This window comes from Delphinapterus leucas, chromosome 8 (genome assembly GCF_059928025.1).
Source record: "Delphinapterus leucas isolate spDelLeu-1000000601 "Yukka" chromosome 8, BTC_Dleu_Yukka2, whole genome shotgun sequence".
NCBI classification, from domain to species: Eukaryota; Metazoa; Chordata; class Mammalia; order Artiodactyla; family Monodontidae; genus Delphinapterus; species Delphinapterus leucas.
In genome coordinates, this window is record NC_143136.1 from 13,625,515 (window position 1) to 13,648,887 (window position 23,373).

The following is a 23,373-nucleotide window of genomic DNA, read 5'->3' on the forward strand; positions in this document are numbered from 1 at the left end:
CCCCTCCCCCGCCACACGCCGGTCCTGGGGGCTGCGGGCACAGTCGCGGGTGGCCGGCTGAGGCCGGGGGTTGGCGCGGGCTGGAGCCGCCCCACGCGCGTCCCGCGGTCCCCACTCCAGAGGCGCAGCAGCCGGGTCGGGGCCGCCTGCCGAGTTGGCCGCGCGCGCCCGCAGGAGCGCAGAGTTTGGAAAGTCGTCGCGAAGCTTCGGCGGAGCGCAGGGGGTGGGGGGTGTCAGAGAGAAAAACCCGCCTCTTGCGAGTAGAGCGAGGAAGGCGGGGGGGGGGGCGGGGGGAGGCTCCGAGTTCCGCTTCCTGAACGGCGGTGGGTAGAGGAGGTCGGCGCCGGCGAGGGCGGCGGGACGCGCGCTCCGGGCCCGCGACGGGCGATGGCCAGCGAGCGGACCCGCAGGTTCACCCGGAGCCTGCTGCGACCCGGGCAGGCGGCCGAACTCCGGCACAGCGCCGCGTCCGCCGCCGCGGTGGCTGTCAGCAGCCGGCAGCAGCAGCGGGTGAGTGCAGCGCGTCCTCCGCGCCTCCCCGTGCGCCCCGGGCTGCTGGGGGCCCGAGCCCGGCCTCCCGGAGCCCTCGGCGCCCGGTTCCCTGCCGCCCCCCGGCTCCCCGCCCCCGCACGGCCTCCCCCAACGCCTCGCCCGGGGCCGCCAGCGCCACCTCTGCGAGGCAGCGGCACCGACGCGTGAGGACCGGGGGCACGTTTGGGGACCGGGGACGCTCAGAGGATCAGCCGCGCGGGCAGCAGAAGCGCAGTGTGGGAGAGGATGTGCCTGGGTCTGGGGGTGTGAGGAGGTGACGGGAACGCATCGCGAGCCCCGTGGGCGTTAGGTTGTGGGGTGCCAGAGACCCGAGGGGTGGATAGTCTACGGAGCGGAACCCCTCGGTCCTCGGGTCTCCGCGCCCCCTTCACCCCTGGCGACTAGGGCGCAGGAGGAGAGGGTGTGATCCGAGTTCCTCGCCCGGGCTAAAGCTGGGAACCTCACCTGAACGCTCTCGCGGAAATAAATGCCCTTCTCACCCCCCTCCCTCCACGGGGTAATTAAAAACCCACAAACCGCTTTATAGGAGTCCAGAAAGGGCTGAGGGAACTAGACTGGAGGAGACGTGGGTCGTTAAGTATTCAGTGGTTCCTGGTATTTTTCTAAGATGTTCGCAGGGTTCTCCCGCCAACTTTACTGGTTACTTCCTTATTGAAACGCCTTCTAAGAGAGCCGGGTGATTTCCGCGGGAAATCCCTGGGGCAGCAGCCAGGCGTTCTCAGGCGTTCTCATCTGATGCCCAAATCATATCCATACCTCCCCAGATGTTCGTAAGTTCCAGTAGGTGTCACACTCCGGGTTGGAAGTGTCAGGAGGAAGAAAAATGAACTCTTGTGGGAAAGGGAAGCGAGTGGGAACAGACTTAAAGCAAGACTTGGGTTCAGCAGCGACACTCTTGGCCTGCCTTTGCTGGACCGGAATCCCACGTTGTGGGTTTCATTTTACTTTTTGCCAGGAAACATCATTAGGAATTAAACGGCTTCTTTTAAGAGTGTCAGAGAAAGTGTTACTCTTGCAAGTCACCCATCAGGAGGGAGCCAAGAGCTGCCCAGAGCCAGTTCCCACAGCCAGGACTTTTCTCTAAAGCCAGAGGTTGGAAAGTTGAACAGAACGGAAGCTAATTGCCTGGCAGAGGAAAGAGGCATCAGATGCCCAAGAGGGTGAGGGTGATTGGAGTGTGAAATGAGTCAGGAGTCAGTGGCCAGGGTGCCTTCTCTTTCACTTACCACTGGCTGCAGTCTGCAGGCACCCAGAGGGGATTTAACTGTTAGCAGACCCTGTGCCAGGGGCTGCCCTGGTCCTGATATCAGCATGCACATTTTCAAGGCAGGAAGGATAATCGGTCAAAAAGAACATTTGAAAAAAAGGTTCAGCTGGAGTAAAAATAGAGATAGTAAAATCCTCAGGCATGCATAGAACATAATTTTCACTTTGGAATGATTATTCAGGATTGTGGCTTTGTCATTGTCTGCCATTTGCTTTAAGATAACTTTATTTTGCAGTTGATTCATTTTACCAAATCTCAGTAATGATCTGGTAGACAAGTGCACAGAAATAAGTAGCATTCAATTGGAATAAACAGCCCTAAATGTTGTTTTTGATTTTTGTTTTATTTTTAACGGGGTTCTCCTAGAGTTTTTGGAGCACTCGACTTTTCTCTAAAGAATATGTATCCTAGATACCTTTGTACGCGGACACACACATTACTTTCTCCAAATTGCTGTCAGATTTGAAATCCTAGGGTATCTTGTCAAAATGAATAAGCCCAGCGTCTTAAAAAGAGTTGGGGGAAGGGGTGATTCGCTGGGAAAGGTGTCCCTGCCCCCCTCCCCTCACTTCAGCACCGTGGCCAACACCCTGGAGCCAGCTCTTGCCAAGACATATCAAAGGATCTGACCCATCTAGTCAGGCAGCTTGGTCAGTGATTTTGGCAGCACGGACTTATGTGCCTGGCATCCGTCCCATCAGTTAACTCTTAAAGGGAAACTGGAAGGTGAGGCATTCTCTGAGTTGGCACCCAAACGCAGTGGGATTCTGTGGGGCAGAGCATCCCTTTTGAACCTAAAACCTTGTAATTGGACTGTGCAGTGAAGATGAAGCTTAGCTTACATTGATCCACTTCCTTAAGACGCTTTGTGTTTGTTGCTTCAAGTCCTCAAATCCTAGTTGTCAAGGGAGAAAATGAATAGTCTGGGGGAAGAAGATAATGGGTAGCCCACTTCAATACAGGAAGTGGAATAGTGTGTATTGGAGCCAGCTGTCATCTACTGAAAAAATATTTGAGACACACTAGAAAGTCTTGCTGAGAAAACCTGTCTCACTGCTGGATTCATACAGTACCCTTTCTGAAATCTCTCTTTTGGGGACCAAAAATATAAATACAAAAAATATATAAATATATATAAAGACATATATATCATACAAACATACACATAATAGGACAGGAAATCTTCAAAACGTGTTTAGATTATGGAGATCAGAGAACGAAGGGATGCTGAGTGAGGGCATTTACCGGGGGGCCTACTTTCAGGGCAGTTGCTGAGGAAAGTAGAGGTGGATTCCAAAGCAATCTTGATTTTAGTTTTAACCCAAGGCACTGTAGTAGCTCATATGCAGGCAGACTCCTAGTGAGGACCTGCCTTATTCTACATTCCTGTTAAGAATAATAATGAAAAATTATCTGCACTCCCAACTTCATTGCAGCATTCTACACAATAGCCAAGATATCCCATTACAATGGATATATAATATTCCATTGGGGGTGTGTGTGTGTGTATACACACACTCATATTATTTAACCTTACAAAAGAGGGAAATAGAAGGAAATCCTGCCATTTGCGTACATTATATTAAGTGAAATAAGTCAGACACAGAAAGACGAATACTACATGAACTCACGTATGTGTGGAATCTAAAACAGTAAAACTCATAGATGCAGAGAGTAGAACAGTGGTTGCTGGAGTGGGGAGGGGAGCAGAAGGGGAAATGAGGAGATGGTCATCAAAGGGTACAGATTGGTCACCTCTGCACGATGAATGAGTTCTGGAGCTCCAATGTACAGCGTGGTGACAATAGTTGAAAATACTGTATCGCGCACTTGAAATTTGCTAAGAGGATAGATCTTTAAATCTTCCCAACACACACACACACACACACACACACACACACACACACACACAATGGTAACTAGGTAGAGGTGATGGATAAGTCATTTAACTTGATTGTGGTGGTCTTCCCACGATACATCAAAACATCAAATTGTACTCCTTAAGTATATACAATTTTTATATGTCAGAGGTCTCTCAATGAAGTTGTTGGGAAAAAAAAGAGTGAGAACAATAAAGAACAATTATGAGCAAAAGCCATAGATTTTGAAAACAGAAATATTTCCTCCTTAGTTATCCGAAAATTTTTTCATAAAAAAACAAATGAATCACAACTCATGCAAACGCCAATCTCAGGATCAAGCACAGCTTAAGTATTTCCTGACCGCCCCCCTTTCATAGTAGTCCCACAAAGCAAACTTGTGTATCGCAGAATCTCAGTTCAAAAATGATTAGGAACATTTCTCTCATGTCAGGGCTTGAGTGTTTTTATTTTTTTTGGTTGAGTATACTACTGTGTTGGCCACAAAGTTGTAACGCCACTAATTAGAGATTCTTTTTTGCTAAGAAGCTCTTCTTTTAAAAATGTGTGAAGTGCATTTGTACTTTCACATGAATTAGTTCATCTAAATAGCTTTCTACAGTTGATTAAGCTATAAACATAGGATTGGTGCTTTTTTCCGCATATATATTATATTTGTTTGAGAGATATGGACTTTTATTTCTGGAACATGATTGGGTGGGTCACAGGAATGGAAGACTGAGTAACAGAGAGGCTAAGAACTAACTAGGGTCAGATGATGGGAAGGAAACACAGAGGCAGGTGGAGGTTTACCAAACACCAACTAATCATTCGGTCAATTTTTGCCTAATGCCTTTTATGTGTTTCCTAGATGAGAACATACCACTTTATTTACATGTATTCTTTAGGACATTTACTCTGCTGTTACACAAAAATTGCTCTGCAACTTATGTTTGAATTGTATCCAAATTTATTAATTTCTTTTAAAAAGGAAACATCCTGCTAAAAGCAACTGTACTTAATCAGTGTGTTTTCTCCTTCCCCACCCAGAAAGGCTAAGAGAGGAGAGTATTGATTCAGTATTCCCCCAAATTCCATATCCTTGCTTTGATTTGGTGTTTCCTAACTACCTCTGTTCCCCAGTGGTACTCCTTTTAATATTTTAGGCAGCTTTGAATAAGCAGAACCTTTGACCGACTGAAGATTTCTGGTTGAGAAGCTATGAATATGGAAACATGTTTACAGGGGCAGGAGGAAGTCTTAGAAGGAAGATTTTCCTTCCCTCTGAACTTTGTGATATTTAATAGTTGAGAGTAAGAGGGTTTTAAGAAATTGAGTGGGAGATACTAGAATTTCCAAAAACTCCTATGCCTGGAGTAAGAGTCAGTGAAATGATGTGGGAAGTGATATTGAAGAAAAATGAAACACTTGTTTTGCTGTCAGTGTCTAGAATGAAAGCAGTATGCAAAGCAGAGGCCTGTTAGTTTGGCATTCCCAGCACCGTCTTGTTCTGTTCCAGTTTTTTTTGACAGGGCTCTTCATAACAAGGGTCTTTACATTTTAGCAGAAATCAGAGGCTTTAGCACAAATCCCAATCCCACGTTTATGTTTTCAAATGAGGAAAGTCCCTAGCCCGGTGAAGAACTCAACACAGTTTACAAGATCAAGGTTGAATGTTATTATTGACTGTATCAACTCGTATTTTTGACTTCTCAAGGGCATTGCAGAGGTAACTTTAAAAATATATGGTAACAACGGTGGGCTGTAGAGAACTTCTACATGGGTCAAAAAGTGAAAGAATGAATAAACATTTTCGTCTGTCTCTTTCTTTACAACCTTTTTCTCTAAGGCCTAGCATAAAAAAAGAGAGCAGTAATAGTTGTTATATAATAAACCATTTGATGAGAACCTACAAAGTGCCTGACAGCATTGTTTTATTTAATTCTCAGAGCAATCCTATGAGGAAGTCATTATAGTTACAGATTACAGAGGAGGCCACTGAGACTCATAGGGTTAATACCTTGCTCTGAGTTAAGTAACTGACATGGGACCTCTTTTGCATCCTGAATAGCAACCAGTTTTGTAGCTGCTTCCAATGGCATCTCTAAGTGGGAAGACACAAGGATTTTACTTTGGTTAATGTTGCCTTTTGATGGGTAGCTCTACCTAAGGAAGAAGAACTCTGTCCTTCCTACTGGCATTTCAGAGTACACGTGAGGGGTCGCTTCAGTTTTCCTCTGAGGTTAGAAGCCACAGGAGAGGCTGTTCCAGTTACCTATGTTAATAATAGATCTTCCCAAGGCAACCGGAACTCAGTGGTTAAGTCCTTAAAACATGGAACTTACTTAGCTAACCCCATGCCATCTATCTGGCAAAGCCATAAGTGAATTGTGAAAGAGGGTGGAGTTAATTCTTCTCAAGTCCACTTCTCTCCCAGGACTGGCTGCTTCTCCATTCTCAATCACTTCACCCACTCCAAGCAAGGGCCTGAAATTTTCCAATGCATCATGTGTCCTTGACGATGCATACTTCCATTTGACTGGGTTGTGTTGAGATTCTTTTCTCACACGCTATCTTATTCAAAGGAGTGATTCCAAGTGTCTTACAAAGATGCATGTAACATAGCAGCAACGAAAAATATAGTGAGGAGGTAAAAAGCAATATTAGCAACAACGAAAAGCAGTGTTAGGAAAGGTAGATGTAGTCAGGAGTAGGTCAGTGGAGTACGATCGTATACAAAACGCCTAACCATTAAGTCCTGTAGTCTGGCTAAGGGTGCATCCTAGAGAACCAAGTCAAAGAGGAAAACATGATCAGCTGTGAGATTAAGAGAGCCATAAGATAAAAGAAGATCATTTGCTCTAGACATGGTCAGCTTTAACTTGTACTGAGACTCCAAAGACAAGATAGTCTTTCTTCTGTAATTTTTCGCAAAGGGCAGCATGATGCAGTGATAGACCCTTATTCCTTAGAATGTGGTCCATGGGCCAGCATTGGCATCACCTGGTCACTAGAAATGCAGAATCCCTGGCTCTATACCTGACCTCCTGGATCAGAATGTGAATATTAATAAGATCCTCAGATGATTTGTAAGCACATTGAAACGTGAGAAACACATACACACTCACACACAAAGCTACAATTTTAGCCATAGTTTTGCAGTGTATTGTCAGGTAAAGGCAATTGTGTGAGGGTCTAGTACACCATGGTTTATTCTGCAACTCTTTGAAAGAGTCTCTTGAGACAAAGATAAAGTTTAGACCACCTAAGGATAAAAATGAGATTTGTTCATTGCTAAGTGACTTTAGGGAAGTCCATTGCTTATTTGCTTTGTGTTTTCTCCTCCATCTAGCACCTTAATTGTAGAGTGAACTTAAGTTAAGCTTCTAGGTTAAGGAAAAAATTCTATAACGTACATGACATAGTTGCAATGTGAATCTGCAGAAGTTCTCACCCTGGTTATAACCCTAAAGATGGGTTCCAGGATGTGGCCAGTGTCACCCCACTTACCAGAGAATTTGAAAGCAGAATCACTCCAACTCAGGTAGGACATGCAATGATGATTACTTATTGCTTTAGAAGATTTATGTTGCCATCATATTGAAACCCTTAGTTATTTGAAAATAATTGGTTATATCAGAATATCTGATTGCTAGAATCAGAAAATGATGAACCTTTTTTCTTTCAGTCATTGACTCTCAGAAAAAAATGGTTTTTCTTGTTCTCATTTGAATGTCCTAAGGATGGGATTCCATGGAGTTAAAGACCTTGGTTTTTCCACATGTTGTAATTAATGTGGTCCAGGACCCCTTTGATTGGCTGTCCTTTACCACCATCTGGGGACACTCTTTCCTCTCGACGGCTGTCCAAGTTGAAGTTCCCTCATGCAGTTTGAACCATTTAGCCAGTTTGGGAGTTGGTGTAGTAAATATCAGATCCCCTGAGACTGGAGACCAGAATTCCAGCCCTGGCTCTGTGACTCTTTGCTGAGTCACTTCCCTTTCTGGAGTCTCAGTTTCTTGATCTGTGAAATTAGGACATTAGATTATTGGATCCTTACATTTGCCCTCTCCCTGCCCTGGAGTCCTCAGGGCTTCTCCTCCTTGCCCCTCAGGTTCTCAGATGTCATCTGCTCAGGAAGGTCATCTTGGATTCCCAACTGCAAGCGGTTTGCCCAGCCTCCCTCTGCTACAGACGTCTCTGACCCATTACTGTTCTTCACTTTCCTCATAGCTCTTACCACTATCTAAAGAGATCTTTCTACTTATTTAATTTCTTATTTCTCTTTTCCAGGCTTTCTGCCTTCAAATATAAATGCCATTGAGAGAAGGGAACTTGTCAGTTTCACTACTTTTATGCTATATTGACTATATGAAAATAAGGGGCGGGGGTCTCCCTTCCCACTGCAAATGAGTGCTTAAGGAACGTCGGGAGAGTGGGCTGGGTGTGTATCAGTGAGAGACTGTAGTGGAGTTATGACTTCAAAATGTCAGGGTTGTCAGTATCTGCTTATGCTGTTCCTTGAGGCATCTTCTTCATGGTCTAGTTGGTAAGTGGCAGAAATGCAATTAAATAGAAAGATATTGAGCACATCCTGTGTGCCCGGTACTTGACTCGTACAGTCTCTTTTAATCCTCATGACAACCGTATGGGGAAGGATTTCTATTCCTATTTTATAGACGAGGATGGAGATGCTTGGAGATCAGGAACTTGCCCCAGATGAAATGGCTGGTAATTGATGCATCCAGGAGTCACATGCAGGCAGTCTGACTCTGGAGTCTGTGTTGCCCACGATTAGTCTGTTTTGTTCTGAAGACAGGTCCACCAGGCAGACAGGCAGATCTCATTAAACATGCAGTTAGCATCCATGTGAGAGAGCAAAGAGAGAAAAGGAAATCTCAGAGTACCAGCCGTAGGAAGAGGTTTTTAAAAAGAGTTTCTCAACAAGAGAAGAGCCGTGGTTACTTTTGCTCTGCTGAACAATTTTTCATTTATGACATCTCAGCAGAGTGGGATACTGGGAGTGACACCAACTTTGGACACTCCGTCAGTGTGATTCTTTCCCAAGGACAGGACTGGCATGGAGTGTGTTAACTATGCAAACAATGGCTCCTTCATCTCTTGAAAGGGGCATCATTTGATTCTTCTCCTTCTGTAGAAATACATTTCTGGCACGATATGCATGGCGTAGCTGCAGTTGCAGCATTACATCTGTTACATTGTCTTTTGTAGTCTTGATTTGAATGTTCGTGTTTACAAAGGAGAGGGTTTTTTTCCCACTGAAGTGAGATTTGTTTGCCTCTTATCATTCACAGCAGTGTCAGTGGGCTGGAAAGAAATGCTTGTGTTTGCTGGACTTGACATGTTGACGTACATTAAATGATGTAGAAATAATAAAATTTAATGAATGTGACCGAGTTAGTGGCTATAGAGCAAAACACTTGCCTTTGAAAACGTTAATATTTGTAACTGGATTGCAGTGGAAGTGTCTGCCTCTGAGAATAGCAGAGTTAATGGACCCAAATCATCAAAAGTTCCTTTAATTGTGCTGCTAAATGTGAAAGTAGTCAGTTTTCCTAATTCAGTTTCAGCACAACCCCCTCCCCTGACACGTAGAATTGGGGAAGCGAGGCAGCTCTCTACGTTAAACACCAAAATGGCAGAGTTTAACGATAGGATGTGGAGGAGGTTCTATTGAAAAAGATGGCACCATTTATGATGACCACAGTGAGCTTTTCTTCATACAATTATTTTGGTAATTACCAATCTAAATGACTAATTAAGGCTGTCAAAATGACCAGTGACTTTGGGGCTTTCAAAACACACATTCTATAAACAGAACACAGGCCTGAGCATCTGACTTGGCAAACAAGCAAACAAAAAAACTTAACAAAATTCACTATTCAATTAAATATGATAATTAAGTTATTTTCAAACACGGATTGTTTATTTGATTAGCTCTTAAAAGTCCCTTTGTCACACTCTTCAGAAGGAGAAAATGGGAATTAACTACAGCTGAGTAACCTTCACAAAAATGAAAGTGACGTCAGAGCTCAGTAACTTTTATTTTTCTTTTTTTTGCGGTACGCGGACCTCTCACTGTTGTGGCCTCTCCCGTTGCGGAGCACAGGCTCCGGACACGCAGGCTCAGCAGCCATGGCTCACGGGCCCAGCCGCGGGGCATGTGGGATCTTCCCGGACCGGGGCACGAACCCATGTCACGAACCCGTGTCCCCTGCATCGGCAGGCGGACTCTCAACCACTGCGCCACCAGGGAAGCCCTCAGTAACTTTTTTGGAGAAGAAAACTCAAATCTGGAGAACTCATATTGCAAGTAATTTGCTTTCATGTTTTTGACATTATTTATTTTAAAATCAGACATTTATTCAAAAGAGGATTTTATTTTCCAACGAAAAGTGTTCCAGTTTACTTTAAAGCCTGTATATCTACAATAGCTATAAAAGTTCCCTGTGTAACTGCCAGTAATAAAATTTATTGGCATACCAATATGCACAGATAAGATTCTTTCAGGACCTTTCTGAGTGCTAACAGGGAAGGTTCATTTATTAACTTCCATTTTTCAAAGTCAAAAGCCATTATGTGGTTGCTATTCAATCAATTTGAAAAATGTATCTTTTTATCATTAGGAAGCAATGGTTTCCAGGCTCTGTAACCTTGGCTATGTCTTTAAGCTTCTTCGGGTTTTAGTTTCCTTGTCTTTAAAACAATAAGGTTGGACAGTAAGACCTTTAAATATGCCTTAGTTCTAAAAATCTAAGGAGTTATTATTCTTTTTAAGAGGTTTTCATAGATGGTTCAATTTTTTTCATTTTAATAACACCATTATTGATTAAATAGCTGATTTTAGCAATAGGTAGAATGGCTCCAAATGATCTACAACCAAATTTGTATTTCAGAGATGAAAATGGTAGCACAAAGTGGTTATTTGAGGATGTAATGAAGGGAATAGCATTTATACACCCAAAGAACAGGGCTAGAGGCATCAGAATTAGCAGAAGGACAGCCAGCAGTGACAAAGGTGGGCAAGACAGGTTCCGCCGACTTGGTGGAGGCTCAGAGGCAAGCTTGTAACCTCATTTCCCACTTTCTATTCCTGCAGAGAACTGTAGGCTCCATCTGCTTTTAAGACCACGAGCTCTCCGGTTCCCATGCCCAGTCTTTGTAATTGCAGCTCTCTGGCTTAATGTCTGTGCCAGGCTCCTCTTAGCGCCCACATGACTAGGGTATAGACCAGGGTGGGGGGAGTTTGAACCATCCTCCACGCTCCACACCTCTTCCCTGCCATCGAAAAGCAGTAAGAAACTCTTTCTTTTTCAAGTTCTGTCTCTGTCACCTCCTTCTCACACCTAAGAAAGGTAGTATGATCTTTCCCTGTGATCTGTCTGGTGTGATTTCCGAGCTGTTGAAAAGACAGCAAAATCTTCCTTCCCAGATCATTCTCCTAGCAACCTGTTCCCTAACAAGGTCCAGCATATTTCATTCAGCAGTTAGAAGTCAACCTTAAAGATACAGGATGAACATTGACTTGAATTCACACCAAAGTGTAAATCCATTCCCCAGCAGGTGTACCTTGGAAATCGCCTTTACAATAAATGGGCGTAAGAATGGGAGGCTTGTACCAGAAATAACGTTTCATCTTTTACTGGTAACTAGTCCGATCTCTGGCATGTAAATGCATAACGCGTGTCCCTGTTGCCTCCCCTGGAAATGGAGAATGAAGTGCGGTTTTGCCCTCACATTTCCAAAACCCTGAGAGACCTTCTGGATAAGCACTGTGGTTATTGTTTCGATATTTCCAGGACAGCAAGGTGGTATACAGTAGTATTTACTAAATGCTTGTTAAATGTAAGAAGGAAGGTCACCCTTGGAGATGACAGAAGTACATATTAGGCGTGTGAAAGGGAATATAAGTGCCTGGTTTGCAGTAAAGAAATTCTCAGGTATGTTTCAGAAGAAATACTTCGGTGAACATCTGACTTGGCAAACAAGCGAACAAAAAAACTTCACAAAATTTACTATTCAATGAAATATGATAATTAAGTGCAAGCATATGGAATGTGCTCAGTTGTCACAAATTGAAGTATCCTGAATGGAATTGAATTCAAGATTCCCAACAAAAGCTATTTAAAGATAAAAAAAAAAATTAAAATGTTAATTGGCATGAACGGATGCTCTTGGATAAATAAGACTCAGCCCAGCAGGTGTTAGTGTTGTTCTAACCCCAGCTCCTCCCCTTGTGGGCGCCTCAGTGGCACACACAGGCTTCACTGTTCGGCCAGGGGTGTCATTGTCATTCCCTCAGACGCTGTTAGCAGTCACAAGGCTGGGACAGAATAAAACTCTGGGCGGGCTGCAGAAAATGATTGATTCAAATGCAGGAAGTGTGGGCGACAGAGTTTGGACAGCAGTCCGTCCCCAGTCCCATGATGGAGAGAGGTTTATGTTTTCAAGAAAACACTTCATAAATCACCAGAGCTGTATGAGGTTATCAGTGAACGTGAGTGCTATTTGAGTTCTTAAAAACTCTGCCGCTTTTCTTCAGGTCAAGGAGCTTTCCTGACACTGTTTCAGAGGGTTGTAATAACTGTGCTCTATGTTCTCTTTTTAATTCCAATTTTCATCTGATAGTCTCTTCTTACAGCTGTACTTTGAAAACCTTTATTAAATTGATAACTCAAAATATAGATAATAATGGAAAGATAAAAGCAGTGATCACCCATAATCTCACCACCCACTGGTAACAGCTTTTGGTGTGTTTATTTTAAACATTTGTCTGTTCACAAAAATATCCTTTGACACACGTTTAAGCTAATAGTGAATATTTAAATTTTTCATGTGTGTTCAGTGATTCAAGCTAAATTTTGTCCTGAGAATTCTTTCTTCTGGTGCTTATGGATACCAACTCCACGTGAAATGTATGTTGGGAATGAGAAAAGAGAAATTGTGCTACATTTCTTGGTGTCCTACCATCATAAACATTTAGACCTAGAGGAAAAAGTCTAAAATAGATCAGGAAGCTGAGTCACAGGGAGGTTGAAGTGGATATGGTCAGGGTGACAGAGCAAGGTTGATGAGCTCAGACGCAGTGCCTTTTCTCCCTCAGCCCAGGGCACCGTGAGCAGCCCGAAGTATAATGTCATAAAAGGAAAGTCTAGAATTTTACTCAGATTTCTATGGGGCTTTCCAGTAAAAGTGAATAAGCCTTAAAGCCAATAGAACACCGCTTTCAAAGGAGTTTAAACAGTAAACACACACTTAACCGGTGCGTGCACATGTGGCTTACTTCCTGAACACGTGAGAGGGGTGTTACCTGTTGCTGCTGAGACTCTGTGACCTGTGTTTAGCAGCAGGTTGAAGTTGTGGGTCTCTGATTTGTGAGCGCACGGAAGGGTGCGGTTGTGCCCTTGGGCTTGTGTCGTTCCTGTAAGCTGACACTGATGCCTTTTGCTGCCACCTTGAGTGATCTGAATGGTGACATGTGATCTCTCAGGGCCCAAAGAAATGATCAGAACTTGACCGAGTCTGGGCTTCTGTGACTTTGTGGAGACACCAGCACTGTCACTAGATTTCTATTGCTGCCATAACAAAATTACTACAGATTTGTGGCTTAAATAACAGATATATTATCTTCCCATAAGGTAGGTAGGAAGTCCACAGCAGTCTCCCCAGGCTAAAATCAAGGTGTCAAGAGGGCTGAGTACTTTTCCGCAGGCTGGAGGGGAAAATGTGTTTCCTGCTCATGCGGGTTGTTGGCAGAACTTCTTGTGACGGTAAGGTCAAGGTACCTGTTTTCTTGCTGGATGAAAACTGAAGGCCATTTCCAACTTCTAGACACCAACAGATTCCTTGGCCATGGCCCCTTCCTCCATCTTCAAAGCCAGCAGTGGTAGATCGAGTCCTGGATGTATCACATCTCTCTGACTCATTCTTCTGTTTTCCTCTTTTGCTGTTAAGGACTCATGTGATTATGTTGAGCCCTCTGGGTAATGCAGGATAGTCTCCCCATTTCAATATCCTTAACCTTAATCACATTTGCAAAGTCTCCCTTTCCAGGAAAGTTAGCATACTCCCAGGTTCTGGGGATCAGAGGGTGGACATCTTTGGGGATCTTATCACATATGCATTTAGAAGGACTATTAAAAGGACAAATTCTTCCCCAAGTACCCCTGAATTCCCTCTGTTGGAGGTTGGTTCAGGGCCTAGTCTCTGACCAGGCCTCATTATTTTATGTGAGAGTAACTCTGATCCATGGTAGATCTCAACCCTACCAGACCCTGAACTTCCTTCTCCATATTGTCTTTAGTTTCATATACTGAGGACCCTGGTGGGCAGGACCAAATATTCTGTGCAGCAGTTCCAGACGAGCTGTCTACAACTTTGTGCACATGGACTCAATAACCATTACTCAGAAACAGAGGCTGAAACTACCTTTTATCATTTTACCTAATGGCTAAAAGAACCATTTAACACAAGCAGTCTTATTCAAAATGGCATCTTTGATTCATTGATAAACAGAGACTCAGTACATTTTGGGGCACAGAAGAGTGGATCAAGAATTCCTTGATATATTTTCAGATCACGGAATACCTCTAGGGGAAATGGACCACCTAATGTTGGAATTCACCAGGGATCTAGCCTTAGACCTTCTTTTCTCTGTCTCTCCCCAAAAAACCTCCCTCCTTGGTTCATCCTCCCACAGATTCAACAACTCACTTATGCACTGATGTTTCCAACTCTGTCTCTACTTCGTGCTCTGTATCCGAGCCCTGCCTATTGATGCCTGTATTTTGGAGTCCCCTAGTTACTTCAAACTCAACAGGATCCATATCTAATACATTTTTTCTTGCCTCATAAATCTGTTCTTCTTTTTACCTGTGAGTTTTACATCTCAGTTGATCCTTTAATCTCAAACTGAAACCATGCTGAACTCTTTCCATTCCCTGCCACCCTGCAGGGGATCATATGCTCCAAGTGTTGACAGCTCTACATCCTAAGTATTTCAAGCATCGCCCTGACCACAGTGATCTAGGTAAATCGCTCTCGATTTCTTCCCCAATGCAGTTGTCTTTTGCAATGTCCTTCAGGTTTTTCTCCAGCGTTCTAACTACTTCCTGTCTCTGTTCTCCCCACCCAGTCATCCACCTTCCACACTTCATCTACCTTATCCCGTGAGCACAGACTTCTGATCATGATATGTTTCTTCCTGAGTGCCGTTCAATGCGCTTGATGACTGCCCCAGTGGATTCAATCTCACCTGGTTCCAAACTACCTTTCCAGCCTCACTTTCCATTGGGTTCTTTCCTCACTATGCACTATAGCCACTTAAGGTTCTGGGCGTTTCCTACGGATGCTGTGCACTTTTATGCCACCGGCTGCTCTTTTTTCTCTTCTTGTTCAGCTCCTACTTGCCTTTCAAGACCCAGCCCTTCACCTGTTACCCTCCCTGAATCTATAGGCAAACAATCTCTTCCTCTCCTGAGTTTCCATAGCACTTCTTGATATGTGATTTACTTTTCATTGTAATCGTTTACTTATTGTCTCACCTCATCAGACAGTTAGTTTTATCATAATGTAATAAATGACTGGAGAGATGTCTGTGCATATTTACAGTTCTCTTAAATGTTCTAACCAGTCCATGTTCTTTTGAAAGTGAAATGTACTGCAGATATTGTCGTACAGAAGCAGTAAGGCATTATCTTTCTCTTCCTTACTTAGATGCTTAAATATTACCTAGCTTTGCAAATAATAGCCCAGCATTCAGTCCAGTGCTTCTGACAAAAAAATGAAACCGGTTCAGAGATTTTTTAAAAGGACCCATTTTAATTATTGCCTTTCAAGAATGGATGTGGCTGTGAGGAAAAATTGCATTTTAGGTCTGCGATTTCTTTATTTTTCAAAGCGCACACCCTGTCATTTCTCACTGAACATTTCTAACATTTCTAAATATTTTTTTCTAGTTGCAGTTAGTTACAATAAATTGGACATTAAATGTTTATGAATTATCCAGTTTGCTGGGGGAAATACAGACACATTAAATTGCCCCAGTGCTAACACTGAACATCTTTGATGTGGTAGTTCCAGACCCCAGCCTCCCTTTGCTCCCTTGTCAAAGGCCCAGGGGCCACCTCTGAGCACCCGGTGTGCAACATGCACCTGTGAGGCACGGCCCTGACTGGGTGTTTCCCAGCCCAGAAGGCTCTTTTCTCCCTCACCTGCCTTCTCACATATCAGTTCCTCCAGCGACCCTTCCCTCATCTCCAGCCAAACCCTGGAAGCTTGAGTTGCACTGGGTACCGCCTTCTGTGGCAAATATGGGTTTCCTGGTTATAAACTATGAATGCTTCATATATAAAAAGAATATCTAGAGCATATGTTTATTCCTGAAAGACTACAGATGAAAGTGTTGTTTATGAAACGCTATGAGCAGCACCTTCACAGGCCTCTGTCCGCCTCTCTGCATCCCAAGCTCCTCCTTCCTGCGAAGTAGCCACTAAACAAAATGTCCTCAGTATTCATTCCCCTGCTTCGTTTTTTCCTTTTCCTTTTTCATTTTGAGGAGCATTCAGATTTTTTTTTTTTAACATCTTTATTGGAGCATAATTGCTTTACAGTGGTGTGTTAGTTTCTGCTGTATAACAAAGTGAATCAGCTGTACGTATACATATATCCCCATATCTCCTCCCTCTTGCGTCTCCCTCCCACCCTCCCTATCCCACCCCTCTAGGTGGTCACAAAGCACTGAGCTGATCTCCCTGTGCTATGCAGCTGCTTCCCACTAGCTATCTATTTTACATTTGGTAGTGTATATATGTCCATGCCACTCTCTCACTTTGTCACAGCTTACCCTTCCCCCTCCCCGTGTCCTCAAGTCCATTCTCTACGTCTGTGTCTTTATTCCTGTCCTGCTCCTAGGTTCATGAGAACCATTTTTTTTTTTTTTTTAGATTCCATATATATGTGTTAGCATACGGTATTTGTTTTTCTCTTTCTGACTTACTTCACTCTGTATGACAGACTCTAGGTCCATCCACCTCACTACAAATAACTCAATTTCATTTCTTTTTATGGCTGAGTAATATTCCATTATATATATGTGCCACATCTTCTTTATCCGTTCATCTGTAGACGGACACTTAGGTTGCTTCTATGTCTTGGCTGTTGTAAATAGAGCTGCAATGAACATTGTGGTACATGACTCTTTTTGAATTATGGTTTTCTCAGGGTATATGCCCAGTAGTGGGATTGCTGGGTCATATGGTAGTTCTAGGTTTTTAAGGAACCTCCATACTGTTCTCCATAGTGGCTGTATCAATTTACATTCCCACCAACAGTGCAAGAGGGTTTCCTTTTATCCACACCTTCTCCAGCATTTGTTGTTCGTAGATTTTTTGATAATGGCCATTCTGACTGGTGTGAGGTGACACCTCATTGTAGCTTTGATTTGCATTTCTCTAATGATTAGTGATGTTGAGCATCCTTTCATGTGTTTGTTGGCAATCTGTATACCTTCTTTGGAGAAATGTCTATTGAGGTCTTCTGCCCGTTTTTGGATTGGGTTGTTTGTTTTTTTGATATTGAGCTGCCTGTATATTTTGGAGATTAATCCTTTGTCAGTTGCTTCATTTGCAAATATTTTCTCCCATTCTGAGGGTTGTCTTTTTGTCCTGTTTATGGTTTCCTTTGCTGTGCAAAAGCTTTTAAGTTTCATTACGTCCCATTTGTTTATTTTTGGTTTTATTTTCAGTTCTCTAGGAGGTGGGTCAAAAAGTATCTTGCTGTGATTTATGTCATAAAGTGTTCTGCCTATGTTTTCCTCTAAGTGTTTCCTCTATAGTGTCTGGCCTTACATTTAGGTCTTTAATCCATTTTGAGTTTATTTTTGTGTATGGAGTTAGGGAGTGTTCTAATTTCATTCTTTTACATGTAGCTGTCCAGTGTTCCCAGCCCCACTTATTGAAGAGGCTGTCTTTTCTCCATTGTATATTGTTGCCTCCTTTATCAAAAATAAGGTGACCATATGTGCGTGCTTTTATCTCTGGGCTTTCTATCCTGTTCCATTGATCTAATTTGTTTCTGGTTTTATGTTTATCTTAGTTTAGTATTTAGAGTTTATTATCATTGGTAGATTTGTTTATTGATTTGGTTGCTCTCTTCCATTTTTTATGTACATATATATATTTTTTTCCTTTTTGTGAGTGTGTCTGTGTATGCTTCTTTGTGCGATTTTGTATGTATAGCTTTGCTTTTACCATTTGTCCTAGGGTTCTGTCTGTACGTTTTTTTTGTTTTTTAGTATAGTTTTTAGCACTTGTTATCATTGGCAGATTTATTAAAAAGTAAAAACTAGTGGAAAAATCTCATATACCCTTCTCACTGAGATTCCCCAAATCTTAACATTTTACCACACTTAATATTAATCATTCTCTCTCTCTCTCTTTTTCTCCCTCCAGGCTCTTTTTGCCTCTCTGTTTCTCTCTCTGTCTCTTTAACACACACACACATACACACACACACACACACACACACACATGCACACACACACACACAATATTGTTTTCCTGAAATGTTTGAGAATAAATGGCATACATGATACCCTTTTACTTCAAAATACTGCTTCAGGAATATTTCTTAAAGCAGTTCTCTTACATACCTATACTAGAATGATCAAAATCAAGAAATTAACATTGATACAATAATAGTATCTAGCCCATACACCTTCTTAAGATTTTGCCAATTGACCCACTTTTTTTTTTTCTGGTCCCAGATCCAAGGATGACATTGCATTTAGCTGTCACATCTGTTTAGTTTTCTTTTATTGGAACAGTTTCTCAGTCTTTCTATGTCTTTCTTGACCTTGACACTTTGAACAACACAGGTCCATTGCTTCGTAGAATGGCCGTCAGTCTGGTTTTATACAGATGCATTCTCACGATTAGATTCAAGCCAAACTGTTTGGGGCAGGTATGTAGCAGAAGCCATGGGGTATCCTCAGTGCAGCCTGTGGGGCAGGGGGGGACATGATGTCAATTTGTCCCATTGCTGGTCACTTAGTTGCAATGGTGTCTGCCATGTTTATCCTTTAAAGCTACTAGGTTCCTGCCTTAGTCAACTTGAGCAGCTATAACAAAACGCCATGGACCAGGGGGTTTAAACAACAGACATTTATTTCTCACAGTTCTGGAGGCTGGGAAGTCCAAGATTAAGACACAGGCGGATCTAGGGTCTGATGAGGGTTCTCCTCCTCATTTGCAGAACGCCATTGTCTCAGTGCATCCTCACTTGGTGGAGAGCTGAGATGGAAGCAAGCTCTCAGGTGTCTCTTAAAATGTCATTAATCCCATCACTAGGACTTCACCTCCATGACCTAATTACCTCCCAAAGGCCCCGTCCCCAAATATCATCACATTGGGAGACTAGGGTTTCAACAAAAAATTTGGGCCGGTGGGTGGGGGAACACAAGCATTCAGCCCATAGCAGTTCCCTCTGTAATAAACCAGTAACTTGTAGGGAGACCTCTGAGACCCTCCTCTGTTTCTCCTTATACTTTAACCACTGTTTTAGCATCTGTAGATGGTACTTTCCTAAAGTATTTATTGCTGTGGATGGACATTTAGGTTACCTCCATTTTTGTTTTGTTGTTTGCTATTTTAAATCTCCTGGTGCACAAATGCAGGGACTTCTCCAGGGCACACCTTCTTTAACTTTAGCAACGCTGCCAGATCATCTCCAAAAAGACCATATCGCTTTCTATTCTCACACACACTTCTTAAACTTACTATCAAGGCTTTTTGATTTTTGTTGGTTTACTGGGTAAGATGGCATCCTATTGCTGATTTTATTTGCATTTCCCTGTTCACAAAGTAAAGCATCTTTTTATATGTTTACTCACTATTCTTGTTTCTTTTTCAAGCTGACAATTTAGCATATATTTGGAAGATTTGAGTTTATGTCAATAAGTATTCCAAAGATTAAAGGTAGGATGATTATTAGAAGTTTTTTTGTAGAGGAAATTTTTTGAATTTAAGTTGCATTTTGAAGTTTTGTTAGCATTTTCTCAAAACTCTGTTGGTAATTAGGATCAGTCCTCTTCCACCATCAAGTTCATGGACTTCATTATTCACTACATTAGTGTCCTGTATAAAATTCTCATAATGAAATTCACAACAGTAAATGCAAGCAGGTGTTTCCATTTAAGAAAATTCCATTTATTTGAACTTTTGCTCAAATCTAGGGACAGAAGGGCTATTTGGCCCACAGACTTTCCTGGCCCCAAGCATCTCTTTTGCAAATGTTTTGTTTAAATCAGACTGAACTGAACAATATAAAAATGTTTGAGTTTGAAGTTGTAGTAAATACCCAGCCTGAAGTCTCAATTTTTTTCTGGCACAGCTTCTGGTAGGAGTATATAGTTTTATATTAGAAGATTCTGTTAGACTTTCAGTTTAGGTTAACAGTTAGATTCTACACTTGTATGAAAATGTGTGGTTTTGCAAGTGAGTTTGATATAAAAGAATGGCTCGTTTTTACTGTCACAGGGCTGCTGTTGATCAGGATTGTGATGTGGAGCTGGATGTGGGGACCCTATGGTATGGGTTCTGGCAAAATTAAGCCTTCAAGGAATAAGCGAAAGGGCACCTGCAGAAATGGAGCTGGCAGCTCAGTCTGACCCAATAAGCGAAAGGGCACCTGCAGAAATGGAGCTGGCAGCTCAGTCTGACCCAACCAGAGTAATGGACTGAGTGGTTAAGTAACTTACTCAAGATTAAACAATTTTAAATGGTAGAGAGAGCTCTCAAGCTCCAGAACTCACAATCTTAGCTACTGTCTTGTAAAATTGTGTGTGTGTGTGTGTGTGTGTGTGTGTGTGTATGGACATTACAACATTATGCATTTTGGAGCATAATGTCAAAAATGCGTAATTAGGAAAATGCCATTTTTAACGTTCTTGAGTGTAGAATCCAACCTGATTTGTGTCTTTTTGTCACTTAATCATTGGAAAAGCAGTTTCTACAAAAGTTCATTAAAAATAACTTATTGAAATGAAAATATTTACAACTTTGTAGGTCGTCGTAAATTATTTAATGTCTGGGTCCCATCTTCGTGTTATGTGGTGAACTTCCAACTGATCAAGTTCCCAAAGTTAGCTCATGATTTCTCTGCTGCTTTGCCAATGTGCTCACCATCTTTTATCTTGGTCTTTGCTGTGACTCATCTGTCCTGCTCTATAGACTATATTGACCACAGATGAATATAAAACCATAACAGTTTTGTTATGCTGACATGTCGATTTATCTCCGGGAGTGGCCTTGAGATTCCTGAAGAGCACAGGCACTCAAATTTGTATGTCTTGGAGAAGAGCTGGGAGAGAAGTAAAGCAAACAAACAAAACAACAACAAACCTTTATGACTCTTCTACCCTCTATCCCAGCTGAATTAGGAAATCAAATTGCAGATTCAAAACAGCTAAAGTCTACCAATATATATGATCATATACAGGAAGTAGCAATCTGTTGCAAGTATTTGATGTGTGACCCTCACCACAGAATAGAATGAAGCTCCACCCCAGAGGGTGCAAGTTCTTCAGGGATAAATCCTCGCTGGAGTTTCTCTTTTTCCCACATTTCTCTCGCCTTCTTAACAACATGTTTTAAACAAATAACATTCATTCAAATGAACAGTAAGGGCAGTTTTGAATGGGGAAATAGTCATAAATGGGCATCCTGGGGTGGGTAGGTAGGGCCGTAGATTGGGATGAGGAGGTAGTATTTGCATAGCTTAAGTGGAAATGAAAGATTGATGAACTGATCATTTACTCACTGTTTAACCAACTGCCTAGTACTCTTGTCAAGTTCTCTGATGGACACAGGATATACTGCTGAACACAATGTTTAGGATCTCTGCCACTTATTGGTCCCTGCCACATTAGTTGTTCAGCACAAGACACAGCTCTCCAACTCCCCTCGCATTCAGCAAACTCCCTCGACTTTTGCTCAGCTCTCCCCCAAAGTGAGTTCTTGAAACAAATTGCTGCTTGTTTTATCTTCACAGACGTGTTTAAAGCCAGTAATATAAACAGTACATTTCTGTGTCACATATGCATTCCATCACATTTATGGAGTTGTCTTCATACAAGTGCAAGAGGGGTGTGTATGTGTCTGAAACACAAGATTCTTGGGAATCTAAACCAATTTTATTTTCTTGAATAGGAGGAAATGCTCCAGTGCATCTTAGAAATTAGACTGCTGAGGATGGAGATTGTCCTAAGTGATAGCAAATGTTGTTTCCTTCATCTCATGTTGAGATGCTCGCAACACATTTTTAGAAAATGACATCATTTTATGATTGCCATCAAGTTGACAAATTGTCCCTTAGAATCTTAAAATAGCTACCTCTACTCAGAGGAGAGAAACCCTGCAAAATCCATCATAGCCATCAGTGTCACTTTTGTTCATCCACGTAATGTAATAAAGTATGATTTTTGGAGAACGGTCATTATAAAGTATAGGGGAAGTTGCTTCTAAAATATTATGTGTTGCTGTGTTAAATTGTTCAGCAGAAAAAAATCCTTTGTTTTGTGATTAGCTCATGATTTCTCTGCTGCCTTGCCAATGTGTTCACCATCTTTTATCTTGGTCTTTGCTGTGACTCATCTGTTCTGCTCTATAGAATATATTGACCACAGATGAATATAAATGTATGTCTTATTCTCAACAAAATGCCGGGGACATATAGCTCAAAGTGTTACGCCTCCTTTTTAAAAAATATGACATACTTTAATAGCGATTTCAAGACTATTCACTTACGAATCATTACAAACGTGAGGGTTATAAAATAGGAGAGCAAAATAACATCAGATTGTTGGCAGTTTCAAATTCTGAAAAGACACAGAGGTAAGTGCTCTGTCTGTGTAGACAACTAGCTATATATACGTTGAGTCTGTATCTCTGACTGAGCTAGATTCATAAGGAATTAGGCACGAGAACTACATATGGATGGCAGATATGCCTGTAATTGACACCCGTGTCTTCAGGCTTCAGCTTGTTGGTTTAGCTTTGTCAGTTGGTCACATCGCTTGACTGAAAGCATGGGAACTTACCTAAATTATACTGATTATGGCTGCTGATTCTCCTCTTAATGGTTGTGAAATCAGTAGACCATGCTTTGCAGAATGAGAACCCAACATTAAATACTTTCAATCTTTTTATTCACCCTCACATTCCAGCCTGATACCCAAGCCAGAGCTCGGGGCTGTGTTTGCTAAGGCGCTGCCAGCGATGAGAGGATAAACCATCCACTTCAGAATGGAAGACCTGGAGGCAGAGAAATGTGGAGCAGGCCACTGTGTTTGACAGCAAATAGTAGGCATTGAACAGCTGGAGACAAATGGAAGCCAGGAGGGAGTAGATGCCAGGAGTAGCAAAAATGGGTTTAAAGAAGAAAACCAGGCAGGAGCATGGGACACTGAAATGGGGTTGGCTTGGAGATTTGTATCTCAGCCAGGAAAACAAAATTAAACCATGCTCTCTTGAGCTTTGAAGTTGCCAACCACCAAATTCACAGTTGTCTTCTTTTTTGTTAACCATGAGACTCTGCTTCAGATCTTGGAAACCTAGAGCCTGTATTAGTTGGGAAATGTGGTCTTTCTCCATATCCATTCAGGAAACTACCACATCA

The 23,373-nt window shown here is 42.3% G+C and overlaps 1 protein-coding gene across 2 annotated transcripts in view; it reads left to right on the plus strand.

The window, feature by feature from the left end:
• The first annotated feature begins 326 nt into the window (after nucleotides 1-326).
• The window catches only part of DOCK10 (dedicator of cytokinesis 10), a 280,479-nt gene continuing 257,432 nt past the window's right edge, over nucleotides 327-23,373 (plus strand). For both annotated transcript variants that reach the window (XM_022567817.3, XM_022567818.3), the window contains exon 1: nucleotides 327-510. In XM_022567817.3, the coding sequence (XP_022423525.2) occupies nucleotides 388-510 (123 nt within the window). In that variant the 5' untranslated portion in view covers nucleotides 327-387. The remainder of the gene's footprint in view (nucleotides 511-23,373) is intronic.